At 47.1% G+C, this 20,625-nt stretch overlaps 1 protein-coding gene across 5 annotated transcripts in view; it reads left to right on the top strand.

Moving 5' to 3' along the window:
* The window catches only part of LOC311108288 (gephyrin-like), a gene marked incomplete at its 5' end in the record, with an annotated part of 91,533 nt that overhangs the window by 18,600 nt on the left and 52,308 nt on the right, over positions 1-20,625 (top strand). For all 5 annotated transcript variants that reach the window (XM_084150916.1, XM_084150914.1, XM_084150913.1 and 2 more), the window contains one exon: positions 14,438-14,516. In XM_084150916.1, coding sequence (XP_084007042.1) covers positions 14,438-14,516 — 79 coding nt within the window. The remainder of the gene's footprint in view (positions 1-14,437; positions 14,517-20,625) is intronic.

Below are 20,625 nucleotides of genomic sequence, written 5' to 3'. Positions count from 1 at the left end.
TGTACGAGTGTGTTGTGTCGGTGTTTGCATGTGTTGTGTCTGTGTTTTGAGTGTGTCTATTTCAGTGTGTTTTGGTGGTCAGTTTGAGGGGGTGTATCGTGTGTCGGTGTATTGCAGTTGGAGTGTGTGTGTGTGTGTGTGTGTGTGTGTGTGTGTGTGTATGTGAGTGTGCATGCCCATGTGTGCCTGCTTGCACTTCTTCCCGTGTGTGCAAACGTGTGTGTGCGTGTTTGTGTGTGTGTGTGAGAGCATCCATCCATCCGCCCAACCGTTCGTGTGTTGCATGCTCCTGTGCGTGTGTGTGTGTATGCGTGTACGTGCACGTGCATTTGTGTGTGTGTGTGTGTGTTTGTCCATCCATCCATCCATGCGTGTGTGGGGCCCCAGTGCCAGGTTACTGACTAAGTGCCTGGCCTGGCATTGGGGCCCAGTCTCTCTCATGTTTTATTTATTCCAGTGGAGACTGCCAGGGGGAGCAGGCCTCTGAAGCTGGGGTGAACACTGAGGGTCAGCACAATCGCTCTCTCTCTCTCTTTCCCTGTATCTATCTAGGCCTATTTTTAGATTTCTCTCTCTCTCTACCTCTCTCCATCCCCCTCACTCTTTCTCTTTCAATCTCTCGCTCCATCCCTCTCTGCCCCCCTCCTCCATGTCCTCACTCTTACACTCAAAGACCTAAGGAGTGTGTGTGCTCGTTTGTGTGTATGTGTGTGTGTGTTTCTCCCTCCATCTCCCCCCCCCCCTCTCCTCCCCCCTCCCCTCTCCTCCCCCCTCTCCTCCTCCCCTATCCCCCTCCCCTCTCCCCTTCTCTTCCTCTCCTCCTCTCCTCTACTCCTCTCTTCCTCTACTCCTCTACTCCTCTCCTCCTCCCCTCTCCTCCCCCCTCTCCTCATCTATTTCTCTCCTCCTCCCCTCTCCTCCTATCCTTCTTTCCTCCTCCACTCTCCTCCTCCCCTCTCCGCCTCTCCTCCTCTCCTCTCCTTTCTCTCCCCCATCCCTCCAATCGTGTTCAGTGCTTAGCTGAACTCTCAATGGCCCTGTTGCGCTCCATGGTGCAGAGACAGCCTCTCTACACGTTCCTCTCCCTCCCGCCCTCCCTTCCCTTCCCTCCATCTCCTTTCCCTCTCACTCCTCTCTATTCCTCTCTTCAGACCTCTCTCTTCTGTCTCTCCCTTCTCCCCCCTCTCGCTCCTTTATATTTCCTCTGTCTTTCCTCCTCCCTCTATTCTCTCCTCTCCCCTCAGTCCCGCTCTCCTCCTGTCTCCTCCCCCTCTCTTCTCTCTCTCCTCCAGTGTGAATTGCACTCTTAAACCCATCATCTCTCCCTCCACCGATCACCCCCTCTCTTCTTCACAGCCCAGCCCAGCATGGAGCTGTCTCTCTTGGGATGAGGAGAGCTTGGCTTGGCCCTGCCTGGGCCTCAGCTGGGCTGGAGGAGCAGCAGTCTCTCTCTGCACATCTGCTGAGAGAAGGAAAGAGAACGATAGTGTGGGGTTTGATTGAGCAGTGTGTGCGTGTGTGTGTGTGTGTGAGTGAGTGAGTGAGTGAAGAATCCTAGGTCCAGCATCGTGTGCAACACACTAACTAAACGTGTTCAAATACCTATTAGCTGCAGTGCTAGCGTGGCTACCAGTTTTGCTACTGTTTGGGTTGTTCCCTCCTCCAGTTGTCACCCCTCCGCAGTAGCAGGTATAGCATAGTGTCGCACTGACTCCTCTCCCTTACGTAACACCCCACCCAAATTTAGATAGTACTTCAAATAAACCAGAATCAAGCCATTGGTTGGCTCCCCTTGTAGTTGGATATAAATAGCGTTTTCCAATCTTATCTGGAAACAGTGTTGTGGAGAGTGTAGAGACAGGAGAGGCTTTGAAATGCAGCCCTGCCGATTAGGATCCCATTGTTCCACTCTACACCCCCTCTATTCTCCCAGCTGCTTATAGTAAGCCCTGGGATCTGTGTGTGTGTGTGTGTGTGCATCCGCTTGCATAACAGTAATTGAGATTGGGTGTGAGTGTGTGTACGTGTGTGATGTTTGTCTTAGTATGATCTGTGAGTGTCAGTAAGTGATTGCGTGTGGGTGTGTCTGTGCGTGCATTCGCATTTCAGTGTGTGGGTGTGTGCGTGTGCGTGCGTGTGTGTGCGTGTGTGTACGTAACTGCTGGGTGTGTCTTTCATGATGGATGCTGTTCTCCCGCTGCTTACCCCACTGCTCCACTCAAAATTAACAAGGTTGCTAAGATACGCTAGGCTTATATTAGATTACGTTATCTGCCATTATTGCTGTTACTATATTTTACCCAGCACCGTGAAGCCGTTATTAATTTGGAAATTTACCCCGCCACAGAATTATAAGACGCTGCTGCTGATATTTGTTGCACCACTGCCTCCCTGTTCTACCCTAGGAGGGAGTTGCCTCCCTGTTCTACCCTAGGAGGGAGTTGCCTCCCTGTTCTACCCTAGGAGGGAGTTGCCTCCCTGTTCTACCCTAGGAGGGAGTTGCCTCCCTGTTCTACCCTAGGAGGGAGTTGTGAAACATTTAATGCCCCTAGTAAAATGTAATTCCCACCCCTCGACAAAGTGGGGGCGGATCCACACCTCGATTCATCATTAAACCCATTTAATCCCAGGCCCCCGGCTCCAGTGGTTCCATTTGACATGGAACAAGCCAATAAGACGGAGGGAGGGCCAATAAGACGGACGGAGGGAGGAAGGGAGGTGATGTCATTTCTGAGGAGGCTGATTGTCCATCCATCCCTCCCACCTGCAGATGTCATTTGAATCCAGTGGTTGGTACCATCATGTTGGTGTGTTCCACCACTGGAAGGGTATTGGCACTGAAACAGATGAACACAGAAGACAATGGAGATGCCAACAGTAGGTTTTAGCTGTGGTATTATTTTATCATAGGAGGGAAATATGTTTGATATGTCTATTTGTATTATTTTACCAATATGTTTGCACATACAGTATGTTGATGTTGATGTAGATTCCATAGGCATTTCACACTTGAACATGAGTAATTAGTCTGGATGAAAAAGCTGTAATCCATTTATCCAACTACATCTTAAATTTGAGAAAAATAAAAACGGACTCAATTTACTGTTACCCGTTGTGACACCCATTGAGAAACATGTAAGTAACTATGCAAAAAGGTATCAAGAACAGCAAAAACAGCCAAGTAAAATAGAATAGTAATGACTGACCTATTCAGAGTGGAGCACATATCAGCAGTAGCTACAGTGAGCAAGGTCTGGGCCGGGGGTGGTGGCTGAAGTTGTGATTTAGAGCAGTGCGTGTGTGTGTGTGTGTGTGTGTGTGTGTGTGCACTCTTAAAAAAAAAATAGAACCCTTTGAAGAATCCTTTTTGGTTCAAGGTAGAACCCTTTTGGTTCCAGTTAGAACCCTTTCAACAGAGGGTTCAACATGGAACTCAAAAGGGTTATACCTGGAACCAAAAAGGGTGATCGTATGGGGACAGCCGAAGAACCCTTTTACAACCCGTTTTTTTCTAAGAGAGAGTGTGTGTGTGCGTATGAGCCAGGGTGTTCTCGCATGTGTTTCTGTTCTTGCGCATGTGAGCGTGCGTATGTGTTCTTGCCTGTGTGTGTGTGTGTTCTCGCACGTGTGTGTATGAAAGTTTCTTGGTGTTATAGGGGAAGCCCCATTACATTTACATTTACATTTTAGTCATTTAGCAGACGCTCTATACTTAGTGTGGGATCCCTGGGAGATAATGAGAGCTGACTGCTTTATGCCCTGGAAATGATTGACTGGCTGGGACATCCTAGCACGCCATGAATCCTTCCTGTTAACTGGGCCCATACACCACACACACACCAGCCACACCAGCAACACAAGACACACCAGCCACCTATCACACATATAGCCTTGGGTCGCTGTCTTCTCTAGTCTCTCCTGGTGTCTTCTCTAGTCTCTCCTGGTGTCTTCTCTAGTCTCTCCTGGTGTCTTCTCTAATCTCTCCTGGTGTCTTTTCTAATCTCTCCTGGTGTCTTTTCTAGTCTCTCCTGGTGTCTTCTCTCTCCTGATGTCTTCTCTAGTCTCTCCTAGCGTCTTCTCTAGTCTCTCCTGGTGTCTTCTCTAGTCTCTCCTGGTGTCTTCTCTAGTCTCTCCTGGTGTCTTCTCTAGTCTCTCCTGGTGTCTTCTCTAGTTTCTCCTGGGGTCTTCTCTAGTCTCTCCTGGTCTCTTCTCTAGTCTCTCCTGGTCTCTTCTCTAGTCTCTCCTAGTGTCTTTCTAGTCTCTCCTAGAGTGTTCTCTAGTCTCTCCTGGTGTCTTCTCTAGTCTCTCCTGGTGTCTTCTCTCTCCTGGTGTCTTCTCTAGTCTCTCCTGGTGTCTTCTCTAGTCTCTCCTGGTGTCATCTCTAGTCTCTCCTGGTGTCAACTCTAGTCTGTCCTGGTGTCTTCTCTAGTCTCTCCTGGTGTCTTCTCTAGTCTCTCCTGAGGTCTTCTCTAATCTCTCCTGGTGTCTTCTGTAGTCTCTCCTGGTGTCTTCTCTAGTCTCTCCTGGTGTCTTCTCTAGTCTCTCCTGGTGTCTTCTATAGTTTCTCCTGGTGTCTTCTCTCTCCTGGTGTCTTCTCTAGTCTCTCCTAGCGTCTTCTCTCTCCTAGTGTTTTCTCTAGTCTCTCCTGGTGTCTTCTCTAGTCTCTCCTGGTGTCTTCTCTAGTCTCTCCTGGTGTCTTCTCTAGTCTCTCCTGGTGTCTGCACTCTCCTGGTCTCTTCTCTAGTCTCTCCTAGCGTCTTCTCTAGTCTCTCCTGGCGCCTTCTCTAGTCTATCCTGGCGCCTTCTCTCTCTCCTGGTGTCTTCTCTCTCCTGGTGTCTTCTCTCTCCTGGTGTCTTCTCTCTCCTGGTGTCTTCTCTAGTCTCTCCTGGTGTCTTCTCTAGTCTCTCCTGGTCTCTTCTCTCCTAACGTCTTTTCTAGTCTCTCCTAACGTCTTTTCTAGTCTCTCCTCGTGTCTTCTCTCTCCTGGTGTCTTCTCTAATCTCTCCTGGTGTCTTCTCTAGTCTCTCCTGGTGTCTTCTCTAGTCTCTCCTGGTGTCATCTCTAGTCTCTTCTGGTGTCTTCCCTTTCCTGGTGTCTACTCTTTCCTGGTGTCATCTGTAGTCTCTCCTGGTGTCTTCTCTAGTCTCTCCTGGTGTCTTCTCTAGTCTCTCCTGGTGTCTTCTATAGTTTCTCCTGGTGTCTTCTCTCTCCTGGTGTCTTCTCTAGTCTCTCCTAGCGTCTTCTCTCTCCTAGTGTTTTCTCTAGTCTCTCCTGGTGTCTTCTCTAGTCTCTCCTGGTGTCTTCTCTCTCCTGGTGTCTTCTCTAGTCTCTCCTGGTGTCTTCTCTAGTCTCTCCTGGTGTCTGCACTCTCCTGGTCTCTTCTCTAGTCTCTCCTGGTGTCTTCTCTCTCCTGGTGTCTTCTCTAGTCTCTCCTAGCGTCTTCTCTAGTCTCTCCTGGTGTCTTCTAGTCTCTCCTGGTATCTTCTCTAGTCTCTCCTTTTCTCTTCTCTAGTCTCTCCTAGTGTCTTCTCTAGTCTCTCCTGGGGTCTTCTCTAGTCTCTCCTGGTGTCTTCTCTAGTCTCTCCTGGTGTCTTGTCTCTCCTGGTGTCTTCTCTCTCCTGGTGTCTTCTCTAGTCTCCTGGTGTCTTCTCTAGTCTCTCCTGGTGTCTTCTATAGTCTCTCCTGGTGTCTTCTATAGTCTATCCTGGTGTCTGCTCTCTCCTGGTGTCTTCTCAAATCTCTCCTGGTGTCTTCTCTAGTCTCTCCAGGTGTCTTCTCTAGTCTCTCCTGGTGTCTTCTCTAGTCTCTTCTGGTGTCTTCCCTAATCTCTCCTGGTCTCTTCTTAGTATCTCCTGGTCTCTTCTCTAGTCTCTCCTGGTCTCTTCTCTAGTCTCTCCTGGTCTCTTCTCTAGTCTCTCCTGGTCTCTTCTCTAGTCTCTCCTGGTCTCTTCTCTAGTCTCTCCTGGTCTCTTCTCTAGTCTCTCCTGGTCTCTTCTCTAGTCTCTCCTGGTGTCTTCTCTAGTCTCTCCTGGTGTCTTCTCTAGTATCTCCTGGTGTCTGCTCTCTCCTGGTGTCTTTTCTAGTCTCTCCTGGTGTCTTTTCTAGTCTCTCCTGGTGTCTTCTCTAGTCTCTCCTGGCGTCTTCTCTAGTCTCTCCTGGCGTCTTCTCTAGTCTCTCCTGGCGTCTTCTCTCTCCTGGTTTCTTCTCTAGTCTCTCCTGGTGTCTTCTCTAGTCTCTCCTGGTGTTTTCTCTAGTCTCTCCTGGTGTCTTCTCTCTCCTAGTGTCTTCTCTAGTCTCTCCTGGTGTCTTCTCTCTCCTGGTGTCTTCTCTAGTCTCTCCTGGTGTCTTCTCTAGTCTCTCCTGGTGTCTTCTATAGTTTCTCCTGGTGTCTTCTCTCTCCTGGTGTCTTCTCTAGTCTCTCCTAGCGTCTTCTCTCTCCTAGTGTTTTCTTTAGTCTCTCCTGGTGTCTTCTCTAGTCTCTCCTGGTCTCTTCTCTAGTCTCTCCTGGTCTCTTCTCTAGTCTCTCCTGGTCTCTTCTCTAGTCTCTCCTGGTCTCTTCTCTAGTCTCTCCTGGTCTCTTCTCTAGTCTCTCCTGGTGTCTTCTCTAGTCTCTCCTGGTGTCTTCTCTAGTATCTCCTGGTGTCTGCTCTCTCCTGGTGTCTTTTCTAGTCTCTCCTGGTGTCTTTTCTAGTCTCTCCTGGTGTCTTCTCTAGTCTCTCCTGGCGTCTTCTCTAGTCTCTCCTGGCGTCTTCTCTAGTCTCTCCTGGCGTCTTCTCTCTCCTGGTTTCTTCTCTAGTCTCTCCTGGTGTCTTCTCTAGTCTCTCCTGGTGTTTTCTCTAGTCTCTCCTGGTGTCTTCTCTCTCCTAGTGTCTTCTCTAGTCTCTCCTGGTGTCTTCTCTCTCCTGGTGTCTTCTCTAGTCTCTCCTGGTGTCTTCCTAGTCTCTCCTGGTGTCTTCTATAGTTTCTCCTGGTGTCTTCTCTCTCCTGGTGTCTTCTCTAGTCTCTCCTAGCGTCTTCTCTCTCCTAGTGTTTTCTTTAGTCTCTCCTGGTGTCTTCTCTAGTCTCTCCTGGTGTCTTCTCTAGTCTCTCCTGGTGTCTTCTCTAGTCTCTCCTGGTGTCTTCTCTAGTATCTCCTGGTGTCTGCTCTCTCCTGGTGTCTTTTCTAGTCTCTCCTGGTGTCTTTTCTAGTCTCTCCTGGTGTCTTCTCTAGTCTCTCCTGGCGTCTTCTCTAGTCTCTCCTGGCGTCTTCTCTAGTCTCTCCTGGCGTCTTCTCTCTCCTGGTTTCTTCTCTAGTCTCTCCTGGTGTCTTCTCTAGTCTCTCCTGGTGTTTTCTCTAGTCTCTCCTGGTGTCTTCTCTCTCCTAGTGTCTTCTCTAGTCTCTCCTGGTGTCTTCTCTCTCCTGGTGTCTTCTCTAGTCTCTCCTGGTGTCTTCTCTAGTCTCTCCTGGTGTCTTCTATAGTTTCTCCTGGTGTCTTCTCTCTCCTGGTGTCTTCTCTAGTCTCTCCTAGCGTCTTCTCTCTCCTAGTGTTTTCTTTAGTCTCTCCTGGTGTCTTCTCTAGTCTCTCCTGGTGTCTTCTCTAGTCTCTCCTGGTGTCTTCTCTAGTCTCTCCTGGTGTCTTCTCTCTCCTGGTGTCTTCTCTAGTCTCCCCTCGTGTCTTCTCTAGTCTCTCCTGGTGTCTGCTCTCTCCTGGTCTCTTCTCTAGTCTCTCCTGGTGTCTTATCTAGTCTCTCCTGGTGTCTTCTCTAGTCTCTCCTGGTGTTTTCTCTCTCCTGGTGTCTTCTCTCTCCTGGTGTCTTCTCTAGTCTCTCCTGGTGTCTTCTCTAGTCTCTCCTGGTGTCTTCCTAGTCTCTCCTGGTGTCTTCCTAGTCTCTCCTTGTGTCTTCTCTAGTCTCTCCTGGTGTCTTCCTAGTCTCTCCTGGCGTCTTCTCTAGTCTCTCCTGGCGTCTTCTCTCTCCTAGTGTCTTCTCTAGTCTCTCCTGGCGTCTTCTCTAGTCTCTCCTGGCGTCTTCTCTAGTCTCTCCTGGTGTCTTCTCTAGTCTCTCCTGGTGTCTTCTCTCTCCTGGTGTCTTCTTTAGTCTCTCCTGGTGTCATCTCTAGTCTATCCTGGTGTCATCTCTAGTCTCTCCTAGTGTCTTCTCTCTCCTGGTGTCTTCTCTAGTCTCTCCTGGTGTCTTCTCTAGTCTCTCCTTGTGACTTCTCTAGTCTCTCCTGGCGTCTTCTCTAGTCACTCCTGGTGTCTTCTCTCTCCTGGTGTCATCTGTAGTCTCTCCTGGTGTCTTCTTTAGTCTCTCCTGGTGTCTTCTCTAGTCTCTCCTGGTGTCTTCTATAGTTTCTCCTGGTGTCTTCTCTCTCCTGGTGTCTTCTCTAGTCTCTCCTAGCGTCTTCTCTCTCCTAGTGTTTTCTCTAGTCTCTCCTGGTGTCTTCTCTAGTCTCTCCTGGTGTCTTCTCTAGTCTCTCCTGGTGTCTTCTCTAGTCTCTCCTGGTGTCTTCTCTCTCCTGGTGTCTTCTCTAGTCTCCCCTGGTGTCTTCTCTAGTCTCTCCTGGTGTCTGCTCTCTCCTGGTGTCTTCTGTAGTCTCTCCTGGTGTCTTCTCTAGTCTCTCCTGGTGTCTTCTCTAGTCTCTCCTGGTGTCTTCTCTAGTCTCTCCTGGTGTTTTCTCTCTCCTGGTGTCTTCTCTCTCCTGGTGTCTTCTCTAGTCTCTCCTGGTGTCTTCTCTAGTCTCTCCTGGTGTCTTCCTAGTCTCTCCTGGTGTCTTCCTAGTCTCTCCTGGTGTCTTCTCTAGTCTCTCCTGGCGTCTTCTCTAGTCTCTCCTGGCGTCTTCTCTAGTCTCTCCTGGCGTCTTCTCTAGTCTCTCCTGGCGTCTTCTCTCTCCTGGCGTCTTCTCTAGTCTCTCCTGGCGTCTTCTCTAGTCTCTCCTGGCGTCTTCTCTAGTCTCTCCTGGTGTCTTCTCTCTCCTGGTGTCTTCTCTAGTCTCTCCTGGTGTCTTCTTTAGTCTCTCCTGGTGTCATCTCTAGTCTATCCTGGTGTCATCTCTAGTCTCTCCTAGTGTCTTCTCTCTCCTGGTGTCTTCTCTAGTCTCTCCTGGTGTCTTCTCTAGTCTCTCCTTGTGACTTCTCTAGTCTCTCCTGGCGTCTTCTCTAGTCTCTCCTTTTGTCTTCTCTAGTCACTCCTGGTGTCTTCTCTCTCCTGGTGTCTTCTCTCTCCTGGTGTCATCTCTAGTCTCTCCTGGTGTCTTCTCTAGTCTCTCCTGGCGTCTTCTCTAGTCTCTCCTGGTGTCTTCTCTAGTCTCTCCTTGTGTCTACTCTCTCCTGGTGTCATCTGTAGTCTCTCCTGGTGTCAACTGTAGTCTCTCCTGGTGTCTTCTCTAGTCTCTCCTAGTTTATTCTCTCTCCTGGTGTCTTCTCTAGTCTCTCCTAGCGTCTTCCCTAGTCTCTCCTGGTGTCTTCTAGTCTCTCCTGGTGTCTTCTCTAGTCTCTCCTTTTCTCTTCTCTCTCCTAGTGTCTTCTCTAGTCTCTCCTGGGGTCTTCTCTAGTCTCTCCTGGTGTCTTCTCTAGTCTCTCCTGGTGTCTTCTCTCTCCTGGTGTCTTCTCTCTCCTGGTGTCTTCTCTAGTCTCTCCTTGTGTCTTCTCTAGTCTCTCCTGGTGTCTTCTATAGTCTATCCTGGTGTCTGCTCTCTCCTGGTGTCTTCTCTAATCTCTCCTGGTGTCTTCTCTAGTCTCTCCAGGTGTCTTCTCTATTCTCTCCTGGTGTCTTCTCTAGTCTCTCCTGGTCTCTTCTCTAGTCTCTCCTGGTCTCTTCTCTAGTCTCTCCTGGTCTCTTCTCTAGTCTCTCCTGGTCTCTTCTCTAGTCTCTCCTGGTCTCTTCTCTAGTCTCTCCTGGTCTCTTCTCTAGTCTCTCCCGGTCTCTTCTCTAGTCTCTCCCGGTCTCTTCTCTAGTCTCTCCTGGTCTCTTCTCTAGTCTCTCCTGGTCTCTTCTCTAGTCTCTCCTGGTCTCTTCTCTAGTCTCTCCTGGTCTCTTCTCTAGTCTCTCCTGGTGTCTGCTCTCTCCTGGTGTCTTTTCTAGTCTCTCCTTGTGTCTTTTCTAGTCTCTCCTGGTGTCTTTTCTAGTCTCTCCTGGTGTCTTCTCTAGTCTCTCCTGGTGTCTTCTCTTATTATTTATTATGGTTTTATTTTCTCTCCTCTCCTCTCCTTGCTCACCCTTTCTTCTTCTATATACTCTCCTAGTTTATTCTCTCTCCTGGTGTCTTCTCTAGTCTCTCCTAGCGTCTTCTCTAGTCTCTCCTGGTGTCTTCTAGTCTCTCCTGGTGTCTTCTCTAGTCTCTCCTGGTGTCTTCTCTAGTCTCTCCTGGTGTCTTCTCTAGTCTCTCCTTTTCTCTTCTCTAGTCTCTCCTAGTGTCTTCTCTAGTCTCTCCTGGGGTCTTCTCTAGTCTCTCCTGGTGTCTTCTCTAGTCTCTCCTGGTGTCTTTTCTCTCCTGGTGTTCTTCTCTCTCCTGGTGTCTTCTCTAGTCTCTCCTGGTGTCTTCTCTAGTCTCTCCTGGTGTCTTCTATAGTCTCTCCTGGTGTCTTCTATAGTCTATCCTGGTGTCTGCTCTCTCCTGGTGTCTTCTCTAATCTCTCCTGGTGTCTTCTCTAGTCTCTCCAGGTGTCTTCTCTAGTCTCTCCTGGTCTCTTCTCTAGTCTCTCCTGGTCTCTTCTCTAGTCTCTCCTGGTCTCTTCTCTAGTCTCTCCTGGTCTCTTCTCTAGTCTCTCCTGGTCTCTTCTCTAGTCTCTCCTGGTGTCTGCTCTCTCCTGGTGTCTTTTCTAGTCTCTCCTGGTGTCTTTTCTAGTCTCTCCTGGTGTCTTTTCTAGTCTCTCCTGGTGTCTTTTCTAGTCTCTCCTGGTGTCTTCTCTAGTCTCTCCTGGTGTCTTCTCTCTCCTGGTGTCTTCTCTTATTATTTATTATGGTTTTCTTTTCTCTCCTCTCCTCTCCTTGCTCACCCTTTCTTCTTCTATATACAGTTTCTCTCTTTTTCTCCCCCCTCGATCACCATTCCTCCCTTCATCTCTTCCCCTCTTCTCTTTTCTCATTATAGTCTCCTCTTAGTTGTTCTTTTTTTGTCATTCCCTCTCGTTTCCATCTCGTACTCTTTCAATTCTACCTCTCCTACTCTGTGTCCATCTCTCAGTCTCTCTGATGTGTGTTGGGGCTCGTATTAACCCTTTACAGAGTGAGTGTACACCTGGATCCCATGTGGATGCTGACTTCAATGTTCTCAGTGGAGCCGCTCCGCCCTGCATAATGTTTCGAAAGCACCGGCCTCCTGCTCTCCTCCCACTCCTACTGCTAGCCTGGGGAGATACAGGCACTCTAGCTAGTCTAGCAGACACACACACATATACACACTTACGCACACTCACACAGACACACACACTCACACAGACACACTCACACAGACACACACACACAGACACACACACACACACAGGCTCATAGACACATACATACAAAGACACTCACACATACAAGATGATACATACACATACACAGGGACATAGACAGATGCAGACAGACACAGTGATATGAGCAGATAGACACATAAAGGCAGATACAGACCAGCTCGCCATGCTTATCTATGGAGAAACTCCATGTACAATTCAACTGACAGGAATGAAATGGAATTGACCGAAACTCGAGTCTAGACCAGCCAGGTCACCCGTGATACAAGTCAGTATTCCACGTCCATCCATGTCTGAGGACGTCGGGAGATGCCGTGGAAACCAGCCACTAGGGGCAATAGTGAGCGCTGTTACATTGTGGATGAGGATGGTGGATGGGTGTAAGACGTTGACTTGTTGGGATATGGACTGTCTGTGGGTCATGGGGAATATTGCCTGCTGGGGATGGACAGGATCATTGCAGCCCCTGCTAGAGGTGGTCTAAAACTGCTATGACTTTCTCCAAGTGGCCCTTATGCCGGGCATACACAACACGATTTTGCCACGAATTCGCCATGTTTTTGCCATCCCCGACAAATGTTCATGATCGGAGTGAAATCTTATGAACTTGGGCTAGGATCAGTACGTCAGAACTCGCGTAGTTTGAGCGGGTCAAGGACACACCGATGATGGCTGTTCCATTCTCCAGACCCCTGTCGGATGTCCCGATCTTTTTTGGTTGTGCAACTGCAATTAGTATGAGCAGTGCTACGACGTGATTGGGTAAGGACTACTGGCAATAGCCAATGAGCACTCAGCATGTGAAACCAAAACAATGAGGGGATTGGATTAATCTGGTCCAGTCGCCCGGGTAGGTATTTTTTCCACTGGGTGAAAGTTGATTGCATTCGTTTTGGAACCGGGCTGCCTCCCGGGCTTGAGCCAGGTGCCCCGTTCAAAGACCATGGCGAAATTGGTTCAAAACAAAAGTGATGTAATTAAGCATGTGGAGTAATGAGTAGGATTCTGTGTTTTCACATGCAAAAGTGAAGGCTTTTGATAAAAACGTTTTTTCTACGTTTAAAAAATTGTTTGAAAAATCTAACATATTTGATGGAAAAGAGATTGTATGTTGTATGTTTCTGGACGATGCACCATGCTACCTTGTTGACAACACGATCGAGCGCCACAGATTACTGTTTGATTTGAGAAGGGTGCTCCTCCCTCACCGCTCAGCATAATCGAATTTGCCCATTGATGGTGAAGAGGAAAGCAAAAACAACACGCACCATGTGGACCAAGGTGATGGAAGACATATTGGTGGAGCTGTGGAGAGAATGCAGCCTTTTTAATTTTAAAAGTTATATATAACCTCAAATTCCCTCAGTAGAATAGAAAGTCCATATTGTTTACATCTGTCCAGCCATTTGTGGGTCCATATTCTGCGCCTCCGTCTCTTATTTGATGTTTCTGCACATAATAATGTGCACACTAATAAAGCAGCTCGCTGTTTGCTTGTCTGCATTTTTTTTCCAGTGCAGGATCAACTAGGGAATCATGGTGTAATGTGAGCACCCACGTCCTGGGGGTTGAGGATGGAGAGAGTGAAAGATTTGGGACAAGGAAATCGGGAAATGTGAGCACGTCCAAGTCGTGAAGTATATGCCCAGCATTACTGTAACTAGGGATCTAGGATCCGTATTGCCTGTCCCTGTTCTAGCGTTAACGCGTTTAGGTTAAAAGCATGAACTGATTTGAGATCAGTGCCCCTACCAAAGTTGTGAGCTGTAGGTTAGAGGTGGATCTTGTCCGGGCGTGGATGCAGATTTTTTTTAGCTGCAGTGAAGCAGACTTGCAGTAGGCTCAGGGTGAGGATCTGGATGGTGTCGGGGGGAGGAGTCTAAACGGCCAGCCACTCCCATGCTCCTGAGCTGCAAGCTTACCTGGGAATGGGAATAGGTGCAGAGCGGAATCCACAGCGTCATGGCGACCATCTGCATTCCTTCCCTCCTCCACCTCATCTTCCCTCCTTCCCTTCCAGATCCTGCACAGGATCACATTAATATTCCTTTGAAGCCTGTTTCAACTGCAGCCAGATCTCCCTCCCTCCCTTCTCTCTCGCACTCTCTATCGCTCTCTGTCTCTGTCTCTCGCTCTCCATCGCTCATCTCACTCTCCTTCTCCCTTACACTCTCTCATCCTTACTCTCTCTTTCTCGCGTACACTGCATTTCATTCTCCCTCTCTCTCCCCCTCTTCTCTCTCTCCCCCTCTTCTCTCTCTCCATCTCCTTTTTTTCACTCTCCCAGATATCCCACTTGAGGGAGGGGCACACCTGCCTCGTGTTTTATTACCTTTAGTCAGGAGTTCCCCCCTATCACAAACACACACGGATAGATACAGAAAAGGGTGGTGGGTGCCGATGCCTTTGACAGAGCATGTTGATTGGTTCAGAATGGTTGCTGCCTCTTGTAGGAGAGTGGAGTAGCTATTTTTAGATCAAGGGGTAGCTGGGTGAGAAAGACTGAGGAGGGGAGGTCGTGTGTGTAAGGAATACTGCAGTCTTAAAGGAAGTTCCCCCTTTCCACACACACACGTACACATACACAACATTGTCCCTCTAATTCAGGGTAGTGTGTGTTCCACGTGCCCGTTCCCTCTCCTTCTCTCTAGCTCTCTCTCTCTCTCTCTCGCTCTGTGCAAATGTCAGCACTCTCCAATGTATTTGCCAGAGCCCAGAGCACTGTCCTACACTCTCTGTTTACCTCTGTCCCCACAGCAATCCCTTTATCCTCACCTCCCCCCTATTCTATCTTATCCCTCTCTCTCTCTATCATTCTATCTCTGACCATAATGATGACTCATGTGGCTCACACCTGCTCAACAGTCATGGGGCACAGCAGTTGCAGAGGGTTAGCATGTGTGTGTGTGTGGACTGGGGAGATGCTTTTGTAATGTCTACATATTGGCCCACTTTACTGATGATTTGTCTCTCTTTTCTCTCTCTTTTTCTCTTCATCCAGTGAGTGACAGCTGTTTTAGGAACCTGGCAGAGGACCGTAGTGGAATCAACCTCAAAGATCTTGTGCACGACCCCTCCCTGTAAGTCTTCCAACTCTCAACCTCCAGCACATTCTACATCAGACAAGGGGACCATACTACACACACACACACACAAACAATCAAAAGCCCTTTTTACATCAGCAGATGTCACAAAGTGCTACACAGAAACTCAGCCTAAAACCCCAAACAGCAAGCAATGCAGATGTAGAAGCACAGTGGCTAGGACACACACACACACACACACACACACACACACACACACACACACACACACACACACACACACACACACACACACACACACACACACACACACACACACACTTACATTTTGCAGACGCTCTTATCCAGAGAGACTTACATGAGCAATTAGGGTTTAGTGCCTTGCTCAAGGGCACATCGACAGATTTTTCACCTAGTCGGCTCGGGGATTAGAACCAGCGACCTTTCGGTTACTGGCACAACTCTCTTAACCACTAAGCTACCTGCCGCCCTAGACACACACTCTCTCACTGGCTGCTCAGCCTGGTCCTTAACAATGATACACACACAGAAATGTCCATCTGATCTAGGAACAGTTTTTCCTTTTAGATCATAATGAATAAGATTAAATGGATAGGGGGAGCTGATTCCAGATCAGCACTCCTTCTCTAAAACACTTGACTATGGACCCTGGTGTTGCCCCATGGAAACCCTGGTCTGCTCTTATATGTTATAGTAGCACGTTGTGTTAGTGTATTCATGTCATAGGGCCTGTGCTGTAGCCCCCAGCCCAGTCTACCGCCTGTCTGTCTGTCATGTCCTTTAGTGTGTAATATGGAGGCCTATGTGTGGAAGCCTGTGTCATGTCTCATACGTCACGCTGTCTTGGGATACACTGATGGAGCTAGCACTGACGGCACTATCAAACTAGACTGTCAACCACTCATTAGCGTGTGTGTGGAGAGGAGGGTGGGGGGGGGGGGGGTGTGTGTGTGTGTTCCTGGATGCATGCTTGCATGTGCGTGTGCATGCGTTTCTGTGTCAGTGTTAAGGACCAGGCTGGTTAGCCAGAGTGTGTGTGTCCATGGCTGGTGTAATATGATCCCAGTAGCTGATTTAGACTGCTCTGTCCCAATACTGGCAGTTGTCCCTCCCCCTCGTTTCCAGTGTCCCTCAGGGGGGGGGGAGTGGCACTCGACAGGCAACTAGTGGTAGGGAGAGATACATACCCCTAGGGAATGGGACATCACTACATCACTCGCACACATCAGAAGCTGCCAATGGATAACACATAATTCATTGACTACGAGCCTTGGGTTTTTCACAATGCCTGTACTGGCAGTAGTAATAGCTTTCATTATATTTCTCATGCAACAAATATGTACTTACTATATGAGCAACAAATGAGAACAGAAAAACAACACTTTTCTCTTAATGTAGACTACCCATCCTCTGGCTGTGGTTCAATGTGGAGTTGGAACTGAAACAGGACTTTCATTCCATAATAGCAATTTGACATGTAACAGTCGCATTTCCTTCAGTCGTTTTCTGCAATTTCTTGGGGAATAATGATTAACCAGTGGAAGCATTGTAGAACAATTAAAACCACTGTTCGGAACTAATATTTATACTAAGATCAGTTATAGCTACACATCCATAGACATACAGGACAGGTGTTTTTATCTTCCACTATACAATAAGCAAGAAAAGAGGTACGTTACTTCAGCTGCATTGGCATATATCTTCAATTACTAACATTACTACAATAAAGAACAATGACAAGTGATTGACTTTGAAATATTTTTTCATGAACAGCAAGGCAAGTGTACAAAATTAGACATTACATTTGCAGTAAATGCTTTAGATAGATTATTTACCGCCACTGGGTTTCACAAGACAGCCTGGTTTGCTGGTTTGCTCATGATCCCCTAAAACATTAAACAACACAAATTGCAATGAATACAAATGTCAAAAGCCCATATAGCTAGCTAGCTAGCTAAGTATATTAGCTAGGTAATGTTAGCTAGTCAGACAACTTGCTAAATAATGATTTTCGTAAAATAACTTTATGACAAAAAGATATGCACAATCATTTGTCTCTGCATTAACTAACATATTCCTCTTAACTGTGCATTTTTCGTTACATTATTTGTACATTAGTCATTTTTATGAAGTTATAATTACTTACGTTTCCTTCCATCCTACTATTTTTGGCAGCCATCTTTCCTGCAGAATCTATCCAGCCCTGGATCACAGAGGTTCATGGGTAATTTGAGTACCACTCACTAGGAAGTCTGCAACTTGATTTGCTTTGGTTGGAGGATGAACTAGAGGGCTGAAAAGGCACTACGTCTAGCTCAACATTTTATCAGTAAACCACTCCTACTCCAGGATTAGTCTCGAAAACCCAACCCAAGGTAACAGTGACTACAGTCTGGTTTCAATTACGGACTCTTTTGACATAGAGGAACTGCGTCAATGTCTTATTTAGCAGACGCTCTTATCCAGAGCGACTTACAGGAGCAATTAGGGTTAAGTGTCTTGTTCAAGGGCAGATTTTTCACCTAGTCAGCTCAGGGATTCGAACCAGCGACCTTTCGGTTACTGGCCCAATGCTCTTATAAAATACAAAATAGTAGCCAGATGGAGATCAAAGAGGTTATTTTTAATTAGTGCATTTCGCAAGTGTCTAGTTTGCATCAACTAGCTTCACTAAAACCACTGCAAAGGTTTTGCCTGCAAACTTTGGTTTCAAATTGCGACATTCTGGCATGTTTGCCTCGTGATTTGTTGGGAGAGTTGTCTGTCTGAAAAGGACCAACCCCAGAATAATTTTTCTTCCCCTTATCAAAGTTGTCAAAAGAGTACTCCAGGTGGCTCACGGAGTCGGCAAAAAAACGGACGGGGAGGGATTGAGCCTGTGTCTGACCCTCTACTCCCCACTACATGCTGTGCCATGCAGAGCTGTGCCATGCTATGCCACATTGCCACATCACGTGTCCTTACCTCAATCAGGATGACCAGTTGGAGACAAATTCTGGCCACAATGAGCCACAGCACACAGTGTCTGGGACAGACACACACAGACATCCATTCATGCAGATGCACGCAGACGCACACACACATACGCACACATACACACACACACACGCACACAAACACACACACAGACATCCATTTACGCAGACACATACACAAACGCACACTCCACACACAGGGCAGAGCCACACACAGCCCACCAGAAACAGCCCAGACACTTTGTCAATAGAACACAGATTCTTTAAACACTAGTGGTCACCAACCTTTTCTGAGTCACTTTCAGAGTCAAAATGCAAGCTGAAATCTACCGCTCAGATTTTTTTTTAGGCATGACTTGTAAGCCTATGCAACATTAACTTTATATTTTACTCATTTAGCAGACGCTATTATTCAGAGTGACTTACACGAGCAATTAGGGTTAAGTGCACATCGGCAGATTTCTCACCTAGTCGGCTCGGGATTCGAACTAGCGACCTTTCGGTTACTGGCCCAACGCTCTTAACCGCTAAAAAACTGTTCTATAACAATGAGGTTTGCACAGTAGGCCTAATACATTATCACAGCATATTGGCTATGCTTGGCCTGCCAATATTGTTCCTCTACATTTACCTTTTAGCAGACTGACCAGAGGGAGGGGACACCGTCTTCCACCTGATGACGAAACTCAAGTCGCAATGCATTATTAGTGCAAATTCATCTTGTTCCTGTGACCAGAGAAAGTCAAATATTCCTCGATATTAAAATAGACACGACGAGCTGCTAATAATAGAAAAAAGGTACTATCGATATACTTGGCTACTCATCCATTACTGCAGATGCAGTGCTGGTTGTAGCGCGAGTTCAAGTAGGGAGAAGCGTGTTTTATGTTTAGTAAAAGTGTTGAATAAAAACAGAGTTGACAGTGCTAAATAAAAACTTAATCATGAACATAAAAACAGCAGCTCTTTGTTGTAATCTATGATAGTCTCTCTCTGGTTAGGCTCATATCAAATGTTCCTGTGGGTTAGTGGAAGCTGCAGGCACAGTGATTTGAGTGATCCAATTGGCCAGTGCAGTATGCACATTTGATTTTAGCTCTCCAGATCCCCCAGGTAGGCGGAGTTTGTCCCTTCAGATGAAATGGTTCAAAATGGGAACACTTCACCTACCCGGCTCACAGGGCAGCTGAATCAACTGCACCTACCACCAATGGCGCAAGACAAATAAAATAAAAATAGAAGCGCAAGGCTTTATCGTTGGCTTTTCTACAGAAATGTTTCGGGATTGACTAGGATTGCCTTGAAGATCTTGATCGACCGGTTAGTGACCACTTCTTTAAACTAGGCTTGGGCTATATACAATATATACCCTATAACGTGGTATTTGGAAAGAGCCACGGGATGGTTTTCCAATACCGTCAAGACTGTTGAAACTATTTCTTTTAAGTTTTTTAATAAATGTGAATATTTGTAGCTACTTTTTAAGTAAATACCTGCAGTCAACTTGCGCAATACGTTAGGAGAAAAAGAACATTGCGTTTATAATTTCACCAGTTACATTATTTTTCATTACGAAGCTTACGCCAGTCCCAAATCACAAGTCGCGTGGTGTTTGTTTACAACCACACAATCACGAGAGACCGGGGCCTTGTGACTCACTGTTGTGCATCATGCGCCAGGTGATCTAGTTAAAGTATGGAATTCACAACTAAATGTTTACCAGCTAGATATCTTATAACTATTAAGTTAACTGTCTAAATTGTGCTAAATGCTCTGCAGTTGTGCATTTGGTTTGCTGATTTAGTAGCTAGTTAGCTATCTAGCTAAGTAGTTAGCTATCTAGCTAAGTGGTTAGCTTCTTCCAAAATCAAGCATTCACTTGGTAACAGCAGAGAATCCCCTCCTGGATCAAGAGCCTTGCGGGCTAATATTTGTTTTGTGCGTGCAGCAAACAGTGAGTAGCATTTTTTAGTTAGTTGTATAGTTTAGGTCAGAAACTGTACAAAATGTTTGCAATGAGCATTCTCTATGGGATTTTACATGTACTTGTTAGCATTGCTAATCTTCGGATTTCTGTTGTATTTTTGACTTTGTTTTGTTTTACCCCATATGTATCTCTGTGTTGTTGTTTTTATCGCACTGCTTTGCTTTATCTTGGCCAGGTCGCAGTTGTAAATGAGAACTTGTTCTCAACTGGCTTACCTGGTTAAATAAAGGTGAAATAAAAAAAAATAAAAAAAAATTACAGCGTATAAGTGGGGTTTGAAAACAGTGCCCCTTGTGTTCAGTGCCGGTATTACCAGATATCCCGATATGGCACAAGGACAGTATGAAAGTATGACAATCTGGATACCGCACAAGCCTACTTTAAACTCTTTAAACACATTCTCCTTGGTACCAGTCTGCACAGTGTCCAATCAGTACCCCAACACATAATGTTTTCCCTCCTATTGAAGGAGCATGAAGAGGTGTGTCAGCCTGGGAGGGAGGGAGGGAGAGAGGGAGAGAGGGAGGGAGAGAGAGAGAGAGAGAGAGAGATAAAATGACACCCATTCTCAAGGACAGATGGGTTGGTGTGTGTGCTCAATGTGTACAGTTCTCCCCTCCTGCTTATTTGTGTGTTCACATGTGTGCATGCACGTCTGTGTGTGTTGAAGGTTGAATGAATATCCTCCTGGGGCTCCAGCCAACACCGTGTTGCCGCCCTCGAGCGACTTGGGTTGTAACATCCTTTGTCAATTTTACAAATTGTCACGGCTAGAAATAGCGTCAGTATAAATCAGATGGGTGACAGTGTGCTAATTTCACCCACAAAGCAGCAGTCACTGGAAGGAGACAGACAAGACAGGTCCACTGGGCTGGTTGTGCTCTACGTTAGCAAGCTATCTTATGCTAGGCTGTGAATGTTTCTGTACTAGCTTGTGCTAGCCTGTTTTAGCCAGTGTTAGCATTTGCTAGCCTGTGCTAGCCTTAACTAGTGCCTGCTAGCCTGCAATGTGTTAAGCAATGTTATAGTGCAAATGATCTGCTGTACATGGACTTGTCAAAAGGACATGGTATCCCAGGTTGAGGCATATTACATGTTGGAGGGGTATTGGATAGTTCAGAGAATAAGAGATTAAGGGGAGACCGCTTTCGGCCTTGTTAAC

The sequence above is a fragment of the Coregonus lavaretus genome (assembly GCF_964263955.1).
Source record: "Coregonus lavaretus genome assembly, chromosome: 33".
Classification (NCBI taxonomy): Eukaryota; Metazoa; Chordata; class Actinopteri; order Salmoniformes; family Salmonidae; genus Coregonus; species Coregonus lavaretus.
This window is presented reverse-complemented; position numbering and strand designations above follow the sequence as displayed.